Here is a 19099-nt window from a genome sequence, read left to right on the forward strand (position 1 = left end):
AAATGACAAAAATACCCTTCATGTGTGCGACATGTGAGGCTAGGGGTGCTCAAAAACCCGACCAACCCAACCCAACGCGAAATAACATAACGCGAAGCAACCTGATGTCTAATCGAGTTGGAAATTTGTCAAACCGTATGTATTGAGTTGATATTATTTGAACTCAACCCAACCCGATATCCTTTTATTTTCTTGGATTTAATATTATTGTTGAATTTCTATTAATATTTACATTAGACTATTACACTATCATGTATGCTTTTCATATACACATATTTTCAATCTACTCACATCTCTATATAACTTATTCGTATATATGTTCAGTAACTGTGAACATATATATGTAAAATGAGAAAATTAACTGAATGTGATACGTAAGAAATATTGATAAGTTGTATCAAATGATTGATGATGAAAAAGAAATTATAAGTAGATAAATAACATATTCAATGTTAAAAAAAATATTTTAATGTACCAAAGTATCAACCCGACTAACCTGTACAGCTTGGGTTGGGTTGGGTTAAGATTTTTCAAACCACAAACATTGGATTAGATTGTTCAAATGTCTTCAACCCGATCAACTCAACCCATAAGCACCCTTATGTGATGCTATAATTTTTATACTTTAGGGCTCGATCCATAAACTTTTACAATCCACAGGGACCTAACTTGTAATTTACTCTAAAAAGAATGGTAATGTAGGCATTTGGGATCTCGGTGTAACCTAAAGCCTCAGCCGTCAGACTTTTTCTCTCTCCATCTGCCATATCTCAACCTGCTTTCCTTTCTCTGAAAACCACACCATCTCGAGCCTTCGATTTCACCAGATTCCTTCGATTTCTCTGCAAAATCTAGTCCGGAAGCTGCGTCTGTATAATTACGGCGTCGCCGGTGACAATTACAGGCAAGGATCTACTTTCTCCGATCTTCATGTCCACTTACTTTTTTTAAGTGTTTGTAGCTTTTTAGCAACATACGAGTTTTTGGTATGGAAGATAGGAGAGCTTCCATTGTTTGTTCATAGCTGTTTTCTTTTCACAAACCTAGAAAAAATTATAAGATCTCATGGGTAGATCTGTTGGAATCGGTGGTGTCGGAATTACAATTTCAAATGATCATCTAAGGGTTGTTTGAGATTGCTTATAAAAACAACTTATTGACTTATTTCGGTGTGGCACTCATTTTGGATGTTTGGATAAACAGCCGGTGCCAAACCGTTAATAAGCAAACCTTACTAACTTAAAAACACTTTTGTAGAAAAAGCATACGTTGTTTCAAATAAGCAAATTCCAAACACCCCTAATTCGTTCAATTTGTTTTTTTCAATCCCAGAAATTTGTTGAAACGGTGGCACATAAAAGTATGGGAAAAAATTTCAAAAAGTGGTAACGTTTGACTATAAAAAACAAATATACGGAATTTTTTTTAAACGGTAGTAACGTTTGATTAAGAAATTACTCTAACAGGATCAAACTTGAGTGTGAAGTGGAATAAAAGCTTTGTAAACCAATTCTACCAAAATGAACTTGTTCTCGTTGTAATTTCAAATTAATACGGTTGCACCTTTCACTATCTTAAATATTTTTACCCTTTGACGGAGGAATAATACGATGACACGTGCCACTGAATGCGTCACTGTAGGTCCGTTCCTGTTTCAAATTCACTACTAGGGTTCATGTTGAAACATCATATTATTGCTTTGGGTTATTCGACTGATATTTGAACGGTTTATGAGAATCGAGATTATCACGAAAACATGACATTTTCTTCTTATTTATGAACTTTTATTTCTAAAATATTCTACGGTGGTTCATGAGAATTTGGGGTTTTTATGAACATTTTTGCATATGTATACATGGATTTGTGGCTATGGGTTTAGGGTTTATGGTTTAGGGTTTACGGTGTATCACTAACATAGCTAAACTTTTATTACTTATATATGTGTTGAATATTTTGTGAAGCAGATTTGGGAAGGCTGGAATACAAGATTTTGTTCAAAATCCATCTTTTGGACCTTTGAAATTGCTTGAGATTAGTTTATAGAATAAACCGATGGAGATGAAGTTCTATTTGTGTTAGTCGATCATCACCGACAAGTGCAAGTAAGACGTTTCTTCTTAGATCTTCATATGCACTTATCGTTCAAATGTCTTAAGAGTGGCCTACCGACATGAAAACACATTTTGATACCATGGAAGGGGGAAGTTTTGGTTCGTATACGAGGATATGTTATTGGGGCAATTTATTTTGTGTGTGCAGTTGGAATCGGTGGTCTCGGAAATACAATCTTGTTACAGTTGGTTTTAACAACGACGCTTCATATGGTACAACGATAGAAATTGAATTTCTAACGGAATGTTGAAAGCGCTCAAAACCTATCTCCAACATTTTCTATTTGAATGTTGAAAGTTCTAAAAAATATCAACATTTAGATGATGAGTGGGATAGGGAAAACCAACATGGATTAAGAAATTTTATGTATTTCATATTTTATTATTAAAATTGGAAATGATTCAACTAAATTGCATCATTTCTACCCGATTAAGTTAAAGAAGGACTTTGATAAGAAGTCTAAGATACAGTAATTGGAGTAAGCATCGGGTTACGTCTTGGGAGAATTGTTTTGGAAGCATTGGCAACTTGTTAAGTTGGATGAGCAAACATGTTCATGTTTTGTGGCTTATGTCTTCAACGTCCAATCGAAGAAGGACGCCGTGTAAAGAGAAGGTGAAAACACATGCAAATTTGTTGATTCAAAGTGATCAAGTTTGGTTTTTAACCGATGCATGAATCTCGCTTTTGAAGCTTGTTCCAAATATGCGATGGGTCGTTGAGATTTCCGGAAGATCATTACGGGGTAACGGAAAAAGCTCGAAGTTCTCTGAGTTTTGTTATTGTTGTTATTAACTGATTATTTCTCGTCAATATAAACGACGAGATGTTGAACTTCAACAAATTATTGAGGAAAACGACGAGATACAAACAATTTGGAGACTGGGGAGGAATCGTCAAGAGCCTGAGAGAAATGATTATCTCATTGGAAGTGATGATTCAGTTCATGATGAACCTGTATCTTACCAGTTTTGACTATATACACTTTTGATATAAAAATTCATATTTTTCTTCAAATATCACATGTGATATCCACAATCAATTTATTATCTTTTTGCCTATTTTTTCTCTATTTTTTAGATCTACGTTTAGAATCACAGTTGATTAGTTTTGTTTATTATATAATCTATTACATATCACATATGATCTAGTTTGTAAATTTTGTACATATCATATATGATGATATATGTGCGATTATAAGCTACATATCATCATAAGTGATAATAAACGTCTAAAATATAAGTGAAACGTTATCATATGTGATGCTATTTGCATCATAAGATAAGAAGATCTATAAATGTAAATTATACATAATCTAATATGATTAATATAGTCAAAAACCTTCTAGCCTAGTGGTAAAGGCTTGGGCATGACATAGTCATGAACCCGAGTTCGAGCCATGGGAGGGGAGTGTTGGCGACATTTAAGTGGGACCATGTTTAACATCCAAAATTGCCGGGGATTAGTCGGGCTTTGGCCCGGACACTCTTACAAAAAAAAATGATTAATATAAAAATATGTATTTATCACATATCATTTACACGATCATCGAACAAATTATCATGTGTGATAAAAACTTATAATTAAGTGGTTACAGATTTATCTTTATCATGAAATCGGTTTCCTTGAAGTATTGTTTTTTTAGCAAATCATGTTTATTAATTTTAGTTTGGTTTTAGAATAAGGATTGAACTGTATTCATTGGGAACGATATGTGACAGTTATCGTTGGCTTTGAATGTTGATTTTGTATTTGTTACACCGCAATATCACATTTGCATATAAACATATATTTTCACATATCAAGAAATATGATTTACACAATTGGTCCCACTAATTACAAAAAGCTACATTACGCAGTACCTACCAAATTTATTCACAAAAAACTCTATACAAACTTGTATTTATAACAAGTATTTAAATACAACAGATAACATGTTATCCTCCATATCTCATGTAAGATATATAAAACTCCTCATATTTTCCCTTTCCTCTTCTCTTCTGGCTATGCCCGACCTGCAATGTATATTTTTAAAACATAAAAAATGAGGGTGAAATCTTGAGGTCTAGTGAGAAATCCCTTTGTTGGCTATTACATGGTGAATAATCACTAAATCACGTTTATAAACTCATATTTGTAATAATAACAAATATACAACATTTTGATATAAACAAACCTCTTTTGTCGCATCTAAAAGATGAAACATCACCAATTCATCGCATCATATAGGTAAAAATGTAATTTCTCCGCATCACATGAGTGAGAAAACTCCATCTCCTCGCAACACACTGATATAATAAACCCAACTTGTCGCATCACAATGGTGCGATAAGCTAACTTGTTACATCACAAGGATGCGGCAAACATACTTCTCGCATCACAAAAATGCAATAACCACTTTTCATCGCATCAATATGATGCGATAACTTTAACTCATCGCATCACACAAATGCGACAACTCGAAGTCATGACATCATAAGGATGTGATAACAGATAACAGTTTGATAAAAACCCAGATTTTACATTCCATTGATTATGCCACCTTTATCCTGGTATACATATCTCCTTGATATGCCACCCTTATCCTAATATAAACTTCTTTCTGATATGCCACCTTTATCCTAATATAAAACTTCTTTTTGATATGTCACTCTTATCCCAATATACACATCTCCTTGATATGTCACATTTATCCCATTATACATCTCTTCTTGATTTGTCACCCTTATCCCATTATATATCTCTCTCTCCTTGATATGTCACCCTTATCCCATTATACATCTCTTCTTATATGTCACCCTTATTCCATTATATACTTCTCCTTGATATGTCACCTTATAACCAAATACATATCTTCTTGATATTCACCCTTACTCCAAATACGTGATATAAACATGCCAAAATTTTACCATTATGCTAATTATAGAATCTAAAAACAATTTTATATCATATTCATATAAAGAACCATACTGTTCTAATTCTAATTACCAAATAAAGAAAGTTGTAAAAATAAACCCATCTTATAATCACAAAAATAAAGATATAAAGATGAATAACAACAATTTTCCAAATATAAATCACAATATCAACTTCTTCTAAAATCTCCCTTTTGCTTTTGTTTACTTTGCACAAAAGAGAACGCACCCATAAAAGTTTGCTTCTCGCCAACTTGCCTTTTTAATCGTATGTACCATCCCAATGAGATAATATATTTATCTCATAATATTAATAACAAAATAAAAAGGCGGTGGAAGAATTAAACATATAAACACATTTGCAAATTTAACCCTTCAACTTATCATCATTTTTTAAAAACAACCCCAAACTTTATAACCGAATAACCAATTATCACATATTCGCGTTATTTGGTTAGTAATAAAGTTTCAATCTTTTTATCCGTTTAAGAGTTTAACACAAATTTTCATTGAGAACAAAATTGTTAGCTTCGAATAATTGATTTCGTATTCATGTTATTCCGTTAGTCATAAAGTTTTGATTTTTCTTTGTTTAGCAGTTTAATATAACTCTCATTCCAAATCTATTCGAGTAGTGTCATTTGTAATTAGAAGGTACTCGTGCAATGCATCGAGATAAATCTTCATTTTAATGTTTAGTTTTTATTCTTTGTCTCTATCGATATAATACAATTTTATGTGGTTTTGAGAAAACGATAATTTTTTTATTTTTGAATGAAATATAAATTTGAATATATAAAAAAAAATCAATATTAGGATTAAATTAACTATTTAATAGTTCTTTTTTTTTTTGTGTAAGTTTTTTAATGAAATTTTTTATTATAATTTAATTTAGGTTTAATAATAAAGTAATTTATTTTTGGTTTAATAATATAATTTTTATTAAATATAATAATTAAACATTCTGTTAGAAACTCAATTATTATCTTAATTATATTTTAGATTTTCTATATTTAAAATAGATGTTTATCTTGTATTTGATTATGTTTATCTGTATTTAGTTACACAAATTTGAAAATGAAGTTTAATAAGTTGTACTTACGTACAATTTACTCGTAATCTTGAGTTTAAAATAATATACATTAATAAACAGTACTTTACGCATAAAAAAACCCATCTAAAGTCGATCATTTTTTAATGAATAAAATGCATTTAAAGTACGAGAAGAAACGGATTTATATATGTGGTATGAATTGCTGTCCATTAACTGTCAACATTTAAAGTGGACACAAGTCGTTGTGTTAGATGCTTATGGCATGCAAGCAATAATGTATACCAACTTAAAATCTAACACCATACCCTATATAGAAAAAATTTAAGATAACTAATTGGTTTGAGCTTGACTCTAAATATCAAAAGTAGGGGTGTTAATGGATTGGGTTGATCGGGTTGAAAACATTTGAACAACCCAACCTAATGATTACGGTTTGGAAAAATTTTAATCCAACCCAACCCAAACCAAAATGCAACCCAACCCAACCCGTACAGGTTGGTCAGGTTGATACTTTGGTATATTAAAATATTCTTCTAACCTTGAATATGTTAGTTCTCCACTCACAATTTCTTTTTCATCATCAACTATTTGATAAAACTTATCCATATTTCTTACGTATATCATATTCAATTAATTTTCTCAATTAACGTATATATGTTCTCAAACTGAACATATATATGAATGAGTTATATAAAGATATGAATATATTGAAAATATATTTATATGAAAAACATACATGATAGTGTAATTGTTTAATATATATATTAATAAAAATTCAACAATCATATTAATATAGAAAAAAAAAGATATTGAGTTCATCGGGTTGGGTTGAGTTCAAATAATACCAACCCAATACCAACCCAATACCTACGGTTTGACAATTTTACAACTCGATTAGACATCGGGTTGTTTCAGGTTGTGTTATTTCACGTTGGGTTGTGTTGGGTTGATCGGGTTGGTCGGATTTTTGAGCACCCCTAGTCAAAAGTATCAGGAGGTCCCAAATTCAAATCCAAGGCGGAATAAAAATCCCCTTGTGACTACGGAGATTCAAATGCGGTCCGAGCTATCTGCAAAACAGGTGGTCGTACTGAAATTAATCGGGACATCTAAGTTTTTGCATGTCACAAGTCATCTTTAACGTGCAAGAATCCCTCTCCTTCACAATTACAGTAATATCATATCATCCACACAAATTATCAACAAAACCGTAGATAAAAACAGATTGGCGTGTCATTTGAAAGCTACCTACTGTTTGTTCCTGTAAAGCAACTTAAATACCAACATTTGACAATCCCTTGTGTCGTTTTCTGTGTTGTGATTAATGGTTACAAAAGAAGCCAACTTTCCTTCGATGGTATATTAGCTCGATCGAGCTTCTGTCTGTGCCAAACGATTGCCCAAATGGAAACGTTGCACTCCTCGATGCATACACCTTTCGTGTTTCAGGGTTACGCCAACCATGGTTTCCGTAACCAAACCATCAAGTCTCGACCGACTTCTGTTGTTTCCGTTTTTAGAATCAATGATGAGGTTCACGACATTGAGAGAAGAATAACGACCCGAAAAAGACAGAAGCAAGAAGATGATCATGTCGTTATGGAATCTTGTAGATCTGTTGAAGTTATACGGGATTCAAGAAAACCATCATCGGAGCCGGATTTACTCGAAAAAGTGTTCAGGACACTCGATGATGCTATAATCAAGTTTCTTGATCCTCCTCTTGATATATCGGTTGACCCGAGCTATGTCTTAGGTGATAATTTCGCACCGGTTGATGAGTTGGGTCCAACCGAGTGCGAGGTGGTGCATGGCTCCATCCCTCCATGCCTCGATGGTGTGTACATCCGTAACGGACCCAACCCACAGTTCGTCCCAAGTGGTCCGCACCATTACTTTGATGGGGATGGAATGGTACACTCCATTAGGATCTCTCACGGTCGTGCCACTTTCTGCAGTCGTTACGTGAAGACCAACAAGTACCTCTTCGAACACCAAATTAGATCAAATGTCGTTCCGAATGTCATCGGTGGCATGCATGGTCTAGGCCCGTTCATGGCTCGTGCAACGTTGTTCGCTGCACGAGTCATTTCCGGGCGTTACGATATCGTCAAAGGCATTGGCGTAGCCAACACCAGTTTATCGTTGTTCGGTGGCCGTTTATACGCTTTATGTGAGTCCGATATCCCGTATGCGATCAAGCTCGAAGAAGATGGCGACATAAGAACGTTGGGTCACCATGATTTTGATGGCAAGCTTACGATGAACATGACCGCGCACCCGAAGATCGATCCCGAGACGAAAGAGGCCTTCGCGTTTCGTTACTGGGCGACACAACCTTACCTGACTTACTTCAACTTCGATTCAAACGGAAATAAGCAGCCGGACGTCCCCATTTTCTCCATGAAACACTCGTCTCTAACTCATGATTTGGCCATCACCCAGAAGTATGCAGTCATCTGTGAGATTCAAATCGGTGCGAACCCCATGAACCTGATCCGTGGAGGACGGTTGGTCGACGTAGACCCCAGAAAGGTTCCAAGAATTGGCGTACTACCACGATATGCGAAGGATGATTCCGATATGAAGTGGTTTGAAGTCCCTGGGTTCAATATATTTCATTCGGTCAATGCATGGGATGAGAAGGATGAAGACGGTGGCGACGTGGTGGTGCTGGTGGCACCCAATATCTTGTCGGTGGAACACTTTTTTAAGCGAGCAGATCTCATCCATGGATCCATGGAGAAAGTGACGATTCACTTGGAGACAGGGGTTGTATCCAGGCACCGTTTGTCGACTAGAAGTTCGGAGTTTCCGGTGATTAATCCGGCCTATGTAGCGAAAAAGAACAAGTAAGCAAAAACCGTTTTCTTTTGCTTTAGATCGATCCACATCAGCAGTCTTACAAGAACCAAAAACCCTTATATATATATATATGTATATATATATATACAGGTATGTGTACGTAGCAGTTTCTGAAGAAATTCCATTAAAGTCGAAGATAATGAGGGCATCAGGGGTGGCAAAGCTTGACATATCTGCTTCAGAAGACAACAATGGCGGACATGACTGCACAGTGGGTAGTCGGATGTATGGAGATAACTGCTTCGGAGGCGAGCCATTTTTCGTTGCAAGAGAGCCGGACAATCGAGAGTCGGAAGAGGACGACGGGTATGTGGTGTCGTATGTGCATAATGAAAGCTCAGGCGAGTCGAGTTTCTTGGTGATGGATGCCCGGTCACCGGATCTTCAAGTGTTGGCGGCGGTGAAGCTGCCGCAAAGAGTGCCGTACGGTTTACATGGGATATTCATTAGGGAAAAGGATCTCAATGAAATCTGAGACACCGCCTTTGCATGTTAGGATTAGGAGTAACGAAATTACAAAAATTTAACGTTATGTTATATTTTCATATGTCTAACAATGTTCACCGATGAATATTTTCATAATTGTTATATTTTCGTTGGTGAATAATGTTCATAAGTTACTCATATATAACAATTGTTCATTAATTCACATCATTTATAAGTTACATATTATATTTATACTATATTATAAAACATTTGATAAAAACTCTTAAAAACTTTTTTTGATGCATAAAGTACTATTTATTAATACATATTACTTAAAACTCAAGATTGCAAGTAGATTGTGTAAGTACAACTTATTAAAGCTGCATATCTGAATTCGTGTAACTAACTGCAAATAAACATAATTAAAAACAGAATAAACATCTCATTTTAAATATAAAATATTTAAAATATAATTAAGATAATAATTAAATTCTAACAAAATACTTAATTATTATCTTTATAAAATGTTATATTATTAAACCAAAAATTTCGTTATTAAACTTAAATTAAATTACAATAAAAAAAAATAAATTAAAGAAATTACATAAATAATATAACTTTTAAATAATTGATTTGATATTAACATTGATATATTTTTTTTCAAAATTTTATGATATTTTCAAATTTATATTTTATTCAAAAATAAAATCATTATTGCTTTCTTAAAAACACATAAAATCGTATTATAACATCGACAGAGACAAATAATAAATATAATATTAAAATCGAGATGTATGTCGCTGTATTACGCAAATACTCTTCTAGTATTAATAAATGACTGAATAATTAAAGCTTGATGTCGGTTTCAAAACGATGGAGTAATTACCAGAAAAGTAATTAATACTAAAAAAATCTCTCTACTTTTTTTAAAAAAAATTACCCTTTGTTCATGATTGTTTATTAAGCATATTTATATTGGTATATTGATTGATCGAGAAGTTTTGATAGATTTTTCATATATATATATTTGATTATTTATTTTTTCAACTGTCATATAATTAAAAATATGCATGTATTGATGTAAATAAAATTATATATAATTTTATATATTTGTGGATTCAAAATTTTTTTTAGAGAATAATAAAAATAAAGTTAAAAAAAAGTAAAAAAAGTTAATGATTAATGTATTAATTGTATTTTAAAAATAAATCAAAATAATAAATAAAATAAAGCTTCTCATTAAACATCCTTTTGATTAGTCATTCAATATATAGAGATTATAATACAACTTTTTTGCTTTATTTGGAGTTAATGTCATGTACAACTCTGACATGTTATGTGATCATCATTAATGTTGGTAATAAATTCTATAAATAATTTCCTTCTAAAATAAAATGTTCACTTTGAAAAATAAGTGTTTGCTTTCTCGTTATATTCTTAATTATGATTGGAGAACTTTATCTTTTTGTTAAGAATAAATTGTCATTTAGTTGATTAAAAAATGTTATCAATTTCATAGTAGACATTTATTTTAGACGAAGAGTGTATAACATACGATGCATTTTTTTTGAATTGTATCCGTAAGACCAATTCTGAACCCTATGATTAGATCTACAATATGAATATTCATAATCACAAAATTACCACAAGACTTCTCAATAATCACAAATTGTCACCGTGCAACTTTAGACCATTAGATCATTAGTTTATAAAGTTGATCAATGAAACATAAATTGGTCTTACGGGTCTCACGAAAAACCCTTAGTCTCACATGAACCCCACCTTATATATATATATATATATATATATATATATTTTTTCTACGATCATATATAATGTTGCATTTCTAAGAAGTTTATAAGTCAAATATACAAAATTAGAGTTTCACGAGACTTGTGTTGGTCTGTCTAAGAAAAGTCAGGTCCAGTTAAAACATGGTTAACACAGTCTCAAAAAAGCTCAAAATGAGACGATTTTAATGATGGTTTGGTCTGAAAAAAGGTTTTGGGTATACGATACGAACAAAAAGATGCCATTGGCGATTATGATCATTAAGAGCACCGATTTACATTGGTGTTATTAGAGGCATCATTTGTTGTGTGCATATTTAATCAACGATTGCAAAATTGTTCATATTTTTTATATTTTGAGTATTTCCAACAGATTTTTCAAATTTTCAAAAAAAATGTAAAATTAAAATTCAAAATCTTCATAAAAAATATGTTTATCTCCAATAACTTTTCTATTTGTAAATTACATCATTAATTATATAATGAAAATATTCCATATCTATACTATATTATAAAGCATTTGACAAAAACTCTTAAAAATAATTTTTTATGTATGAAGTGATGTTTATTAATGCACATTACTTAAAATTTAATATTACAAGTAAATTGTGCATAAGTACAACTTATTAAAGTTTCATTTTTGAATTCAAATTAACTAACCGCAAATAAACATAATCAAATACATGATAAACATCTCATTTTAAATATAAAAAATCTAAAATATAATTTGGATAATTATTGAGTTCTAACAAAATCATTGTCTTTATAAAAATTATATTGTTAAGCGGAAAATAAATTACTTCTAGACCTAAATTAAGTTATAATAAAAAATTAAATTAAAGAAATTGTACAAAAAACGAGAAATTTGAAATAGTTAATTTGATATTAATATTGATAAAATTTTTCAAAATTTTATGATATCTTCAAATTTATTTTTATCTAAAAGTAAAAACATTCTATTTATCGAAACTACATAAACCCTATTATATATCAACAGAGACAAAAAAATAAAACAAAACACTATATGAAGATGTATTTCGCTGCATTATGCGAGTACTCTTCCAGTGTCTAATAAAATATTTTCTTTCTTTTATAAATATTTAATTTCATGATTATTGTCGATAGAATATAATAAAAATATTATTTTTCTCTCATGAGTTTTTTTAAATTTATAGAATTTCAAACTCTCTCCTACTTTTTCATATTTTGGAGAATTTGTTGGATACAATTTTTTTTGTACCAAAATCTTCATTTTTCCATTTTGGAGAATCTGTTGGACATGTTATTAGGAGTAGAAAGTTAAAATTAGCATTTAGTTTCCTTCATGCCCTCGTCGATATTTCCGGTTTTCTTATTCTTTCTAAACCCATTCCATCATTTCATTTCTTACTAGAAGTGTAATCGCGCAATGCAACATAATACATCTTTATTTTGTTTCTCATGATTATATTATACAGTTTTTTTTTGTGGTTTTGAGATATCAAAAGAATCTTGTATTGGTTATCAGTTTTATATAGTACTAGTGTTTGATATCGTGCGTTGCACGATAACGATAATTTTTTTTAAAAATTTACTGAAATTAGCTAAATGAGTCGATGATCACATTTAAATATTAAAATAATAAGAATCAACATCATCTTTGATATATGAATCTAACTTATCATTATTGGTTGTTCTTTTAATATTATATATATATATATATATATATAATTATTAAGTCTTATATATCAATCTTTTATTATATTAAACTTTGTGATTGGTTCAAAATCATAAAAAAAATATATATGTGAAAACATTGATTATAATCATGAGGTGTATTAAGAGAATTATTTTACCATAATACATATCAATTTATCTTTTACATATATTTTCATAAAATATTTATATTCACCAAGTAATAATTGTGTTGTTATTTACATTGATATAATTGTTGAATATTTTTGCAATTTGCTTATATTAGTTCATGATATACTCATTTGTAATATTGGTCAAGAACCTTTTTGAAACCACTTTTTTCCTACTTGCGATTGAATAAAATGAAAATAATAGCTAATATTATGACCATTCTAGATATATAAGAGTCTGATTGATTTGTTATTTTTTCATTGACTTGTTCAAGCTTTTTAGATTTATTTTAGACAGTTCATAGTTTGATTTATTTATAAAAAAATTCTAAAAATAGAGGTTTTAATAAAATTATGTAAAATAAAAGATATGTATTATATTGAATTTCATATTTTAAATATAGGAATAGAAAAGTCTTTTGCATATATCAAATATTAAAAAAAATCAAAAATCAAAGAAAAAAATTGGTTTCTAATGTTTAAAGGATAACACCCCATTATGTTTGGTTTCTTCTTTAAGAATTAAAAATATTAGAAAATAATTTCTAAGCTCAATGCTAAAAAAAGAAAAAAAATCACAATAGACCGATTAACATCAACAAAAACAAAAACTCATATCATATTTGTTTTCATGAATGACTCCTCAAATCAACAAAAAAAAAACACATCCATAAAAACTGAATAAAGAAGAAGAATTGAGAGATTAAAAGAGATTATTATGCTAAACAATGTTACCTTATTTCATCAAAGATTCATATGCCACTTCATCCACACAAAAAAATCATATGCTTACATAATTTCAACTTTAGTGTGAATTCTCCGACTAAAAGACGAAATACTATACTTATATAAGCAAAAACTCATACTATGATTAGTCTTATTGAATGACGCCTCAAATCAACAAAAATGCAAATCACCCTACAAAATTATAACTGAATAGAGAGAAAGAATTGAGAGATTCATATGTTTGTATAATTCTAATTTTAGTGTGAATATCTCCAATTAAAAGACGAAAATACTATACTTACATTAACAAAAACCCATATCATATTTCTCTTATTGAATGACGCCTCAAATAAACAAAAGTGCAAATCACCTCAAAAACTGAATAGGGAGGAAGAATTGAGAGGGTTTTTTTTCTATCCAATGTTACATTATTTCTTCAAGGATTCATATGTCACTTTATCCCACAAAAACTCCATATGCCTACATAATTCCAACTTTAATGTGAATATCTCCGACTAAAAAAAGAAATATTATACTTACATTAGCAAAAACCCATACTATGATTTGTCTTATTGAATGACACCTGAAATCAACAAAAATGCAAATCGCATCCACAAATTTATAACTGAATAGAGAGGAAGAATTGAGAGATTAATAGAAAGATTATCATAAAGGTGTACTACAAATTATACATGAATAGAAAGGAAGAATTGAAAGATTAATAGAGAGGTTATCATAGAGATATACCACAAAATTATACATGAATAGANAAATTATACATGAATAGAAAGGAAGAATTGAAAGATTAATAGAGAGGTTATCATAGAGATATACCACAAAATTATACATGAATAGAGATGAAGAATTGAGAGATTATTATAGAGGTGTACCATGAAGAGAAGATGGAAAATTATAACCAAATAAAGAGAAATAATGAGAATTAAAAGAGTAATTATTAGAGGGAACATGAATAGGTTGAAACAACCTAATTAAATGATCTTAAATATGAATATGAAACATAAAAAACAAATATTAAAGTAGGAGAAGCTTGAGAAAAGGAGAATAAAGATAAATCATTTTCTTGTTTTAAGAAGAGGCCACATCATTGCATGCGGTTTCTTCTTTAATATATATATATAGATTTTGGTGTATTAATAGGGTTCAAAGTTTATCTTGTGTGTGACTACGTATGTCAATTAGTTAGCAATTGGTTAATTTTATAAAGTTCAAACATATAAATAAGTTGTACATAAGTAATAAAAAAAAAGGTGATGTTGTATAATCCATACTATATTATAACTATTTGACAAAAACTCTTAAAAATCATTTTTATGTAGAAAGTATTGTTTATTGATGTATACTACTTAAAATTCAAGATTACAAGTAAATTGTGCTTATGCACAACTTATTAAAATTTTATGTTTGAATTCGTGCAGATAAACATAATCAAATATAAGATAAACATCATATTTTAAATATAGAAAATCTAAAAAATAATTAGGATTGTCATTGAGTTCTAACAAAATATTTAATTATTATCTTTATAAAAAAATATATTATTAAAATAAAAAATAAATTAAAGAAATATAAAAAAAGGAGAAATTTTAAATAGTTAGTTTGGTATTAATATCAATTTTTTTTTCTTCATATCTTTCCTTTTTGTTCATTCTGACGCTAGTTGTATACCCATACAATGTACCTGAGTGTGAATTTTAAATACATAGCTAATACAAATAGATTTTTACCAAATAAAATATATATATGTTGATCTATTTTATATGTTTATGTTGAATGTAAGATAAAATAAAAAAAACAAATTAATGTTCAGGTTGTGAAAAACATGTTTACTTGTGTGAAAATGATTAGTAAATGATGTTGTTATGGGACCAAAATTCCAAAGAATACGAAAAATCGAGAAATTATCTATCCAATCGTGAAAAAGATTGAACAAAAGACCATGATTTAGGCTGCTCCCATTTCGCTCCGGAAATATACGAACCCGTATTTTGAGTTGATAATGGAATTTGGATATTTACATATACAGATATATGTGTGTAGAGAGACATGTACAAGATCAAACGAGAAGACGATCAATTTGCAAGAACCGAGAAGTTTCAAGATCATATGTAAAACAAACATGTTGCATTAATCGACCATAGAGTAGGCGACATTCCCTCTGATCTTTAGTTGTATTGACCAAGTCGCCTGCATCCTTTTGGACATGTATCACATGTGATTTTGCTCCTATAACCCTATATTCAACACATGAGTTAATTAGGGTTACCACCTATTTAGCAGAAGCAGATTGTTAGGGACTAACTTGGTACTATTATGGAACTTTAAGGGGCCGTTTATTAAACGTGTATCCGGTAAGTACTTATTGAGTAATTTTCCTCACTGAATGAACATGGCTAGGGGCAAGAATCTTACTCGGTAAGAGCGATGATAAGGATGGAGAGTCTTACCCGATAAGTGAGGGTGACGACTCTTACCCGAGTAAGCGCTTACCAGGTAAATTGTTGCATAAATACGTTTTGATGTACTACAATTTTACCCGGTAAAATAAATTATAGTGTTGACTCCTTACGATAAACGCTTACCGGGTAAATATTTAGGTAAACGACCCCTAAGTTACTGCCTTGAATTACCAGACCAACTCTAGTTGAAGAATAAAGCATCCCATATATAGGTAGCAAGAGGGTGCTTATTCACTGACGGTGAGGCCTTAAGATGAAGGCCTCAACCCAACAAGGACAAAACGCTTGCTCCCTTATTTGTCTTTTAGTCGGCTCCCTATTCATCTTTTGTCTCTTGTAGATACGAGAACATCCATCGGTCGTTGCCATTTCTTCTTAGCGAGAGAGCATTCGGTTGGCTATCAAGTTTTATGCAATATTCTGACGTATTATTAAGGTTCAATACTTATCTTGTATTTGAACATGTTTATCAGTTAGTCAAAAGCTGGAGTTTTAAAAAGTTGTACATATGCAATAATAAATTATAAATTTAAATTTTAGGAGATTTTAATAACATTGTCTAAATTTTATATTATCGTAAATATATTAGTATGTTTTTATATACTCACATATGGATATATTCTTTTAGAAAATTTAAAAATACATTTAAAAAAAATATTAATATGAGAAATTAAACAAAATAAAATACACATTTTTTTAAAATAATTTATTTGATTAAAAATAATTTAGATTTTAAAAGAAGAGGTATATCTATGGATTGTGGTAAAGTTTTTACCCGGTAAACATTTATCGGTTAAGAGTCTTCTCACTCACTTACTAGATAAGATTTCCAATCATTGCTATACTTTTTACCATGTAAGATTCTCAATCCTTGTCATATTTACCAGTATAGTAGATAATACTTGATAGACATTTACTAAATAAAAGTTCGGTAAACGAAGTACAAGTGTTAGGGGACGTTTATTAAACGTTTACTTGGTAAGTGCTACCAAATAAATTTCCTTATCGGATGAACATGACAAGAGCCAAGAATCTTACCGGGTAAGAGCGACGAGAAGAATGAAGAGTCTTACCCGGTAAGTAAAGATTACGACTCTTATTAAGGTAAACACTTACACGGTAAATTGTTGCATTCAATACGTTTTGATGTACCAAAATCTTACTCATCAAAAAATTATAGTGTTGACTTCTATTTGTAAGTGATTACCGGGTAAACATTTGAGTAAACGAACCCTTATTTATTTATGTTATGTTTCGTAACAAATATATGGGCTGTTTGACAATTGCTGAATGGTTTAGTGCAAAATGATTAAGTGGTCAGAATGATTAAACGACTCTCATGATATAATGCATAATGAAATATAATTGTTTGGTAATTGTGTACAATGAAATTAGGGCTCTTAATGGTTAAGAGATATCCATAATACAAAATCATTCAAAAGATTTTAGAACCATTAAGAGACAAATTTTTCTTTTGTCAAACAAGATTCATCTCTTAACAATTCAAAGGTTGTCTTTTAATGAAGTTATTATGAGGTAAACAAACAACCCCTTACAATTCCTTTTTTCGGAATAAAATATAAAAATTCAATTAAACTTAATGGGTTAAGATATACTCATGAGTCATGACCCAAGAGAAATAACCATCGATCCAGTAAGCCAGTAAGGTGTCTTTTACAGCCCAACATGCGGTAAAAAAAGGTAAAACGTAAAAACTGCGGTTTTGCCCTAAATAATTCAGCCGTCGCACTTTTTATCTCCTCCATCTCCTTGTAATTTCTCTCTGCAAACTCCTGTTTCGCATCTACAATACATCCACATTTTGAATGTCTGAATCGGCATACAGATTTATGCCATGGAAGATGTCGGAGCTCTCTCTGTTTTCACAGATCGGTTTTCTTTCCATAAACCTAGAAAAAAGATAAGATCCGATGGTGATTATGTTGCTCTGATTGTTGGAATTGGTGATCTCGGAATTATATTTACGTTGAAGATGACGGATCTGAAGGTAGAATCTAAATCCTTTGTTATATTTTCAGTTTAATTCATGGTTATATAATTGGGGTTTATGTGTGATTTCATGTATTTGCGCTTTATTTTATGTAAATGAGAATGGTATTTGAGAAATTTATAACATATTATTATTAAAATACATCAAAGATTTCAAATTCTTTTTAAATCTAAAGGGCCGTTTACCAAACACTTACCGGATAAGCATTTATCAAGTCACATTACCTTATCAAATGAATATGGTAAGGACTAAGAATCTTACCCGGTAAAAGGGAAACAAGAATCGAGAGTCTTACCCGGTAAGTGAGGGCGACGACTCTTACCATGGTAACTGCTTATCGGGTAAATTGTTGCATACGATTATGTTTTGGTGGACTAAAGTTTTACCCATTAAGTAAGTAGTAGTGTTAAATTTTATCGATAAACGCTTATCAGATAAGTGTTTGGTAAACGATCCCTAAATCTTTTCATAAGATTCAAATTCCTCAAAACATACCGTCAAACCAAACCGACCTTAATTCTAAGATATTAGATGGTGGTTGATAAAAATTGGGTTATATGGTTACAAGAAATTTGGGGGTGCTTTTTCATAATTTTGCATATGGATTCCTTTTATGTACCGTCAAAAGTTTATTTTTAAAAGTGGTAAATATTTGAGAAATTATATTTAATTATGGGGAGGCTAATGACACCTCTATGGGCTATTATTGACACCCTAAGTAGCCTTCAAAATGATTTGTTTATGATTTTTTATGTTTTTTTTTCTTTTGTTATTATTATTTAAAGAAAATTCTTAATTAATATATATTATTTATTTTATTTTCTGTTTTTTTATTTATATATTTATATTATATTTTAATTAATATTTAATTATTAATTA

At 30.5% G+C, this 19099-nt stretch overlaps 1 protein-coding gene and 1 long non-coding RNA gene across 2 annotated transcripts; both read left to right on the top strand.

Annotated features, from left to right (window-relative positions):
* Window positions 1-1967: 1967 nt before the first annotated feature.
* Window positions 1968-3251, top strand: LOC112519852. The gene is made up of 2 exons (XR_003069953.1): window positions 1968-2102; window positions 2260-3251. It is a non-coding gene; the product is annotated as an uncharacterized LOC112519852 (long non-coding RNA).
* Window positions 3252-6552: 3301 nt separating this feature from the next.
* On the top strand, window positions 6553-9421 carry LOC112528101 (probable carotenoid cleavage dioxygenase 4, chloroplastic; the record flags this gene model as incomplete). The annotated part of the gene is made up of 3 exons (XM_025139026.1): window positions 6553-6569; window positions 7695-8933; window positions 9037-9421. Coding segments are annotated over 3 exons (1641 nt in total), but the record flags the coding sequence as incomplete, so codon positions are not given.
* Window positions 9422-19099: the final 9678 nt, after the last annotated feature.

The sequence above is a fragment of the Cynara cardunculus genome (genome assembly GCF_001531365.2).
Source record: "Cynara cardunculus var. scolymus isolate 2C chromosome LG 1, CcrdV1, whole genome shotgun sequence".
In the NCBI taxonomy this organism is placed as follows: Eukaryota; Viridiplantae; Streptophyta; class Magnoliopsida; order Asterales; family Asteraceae; genus Cynara; species Cynara cardunculus.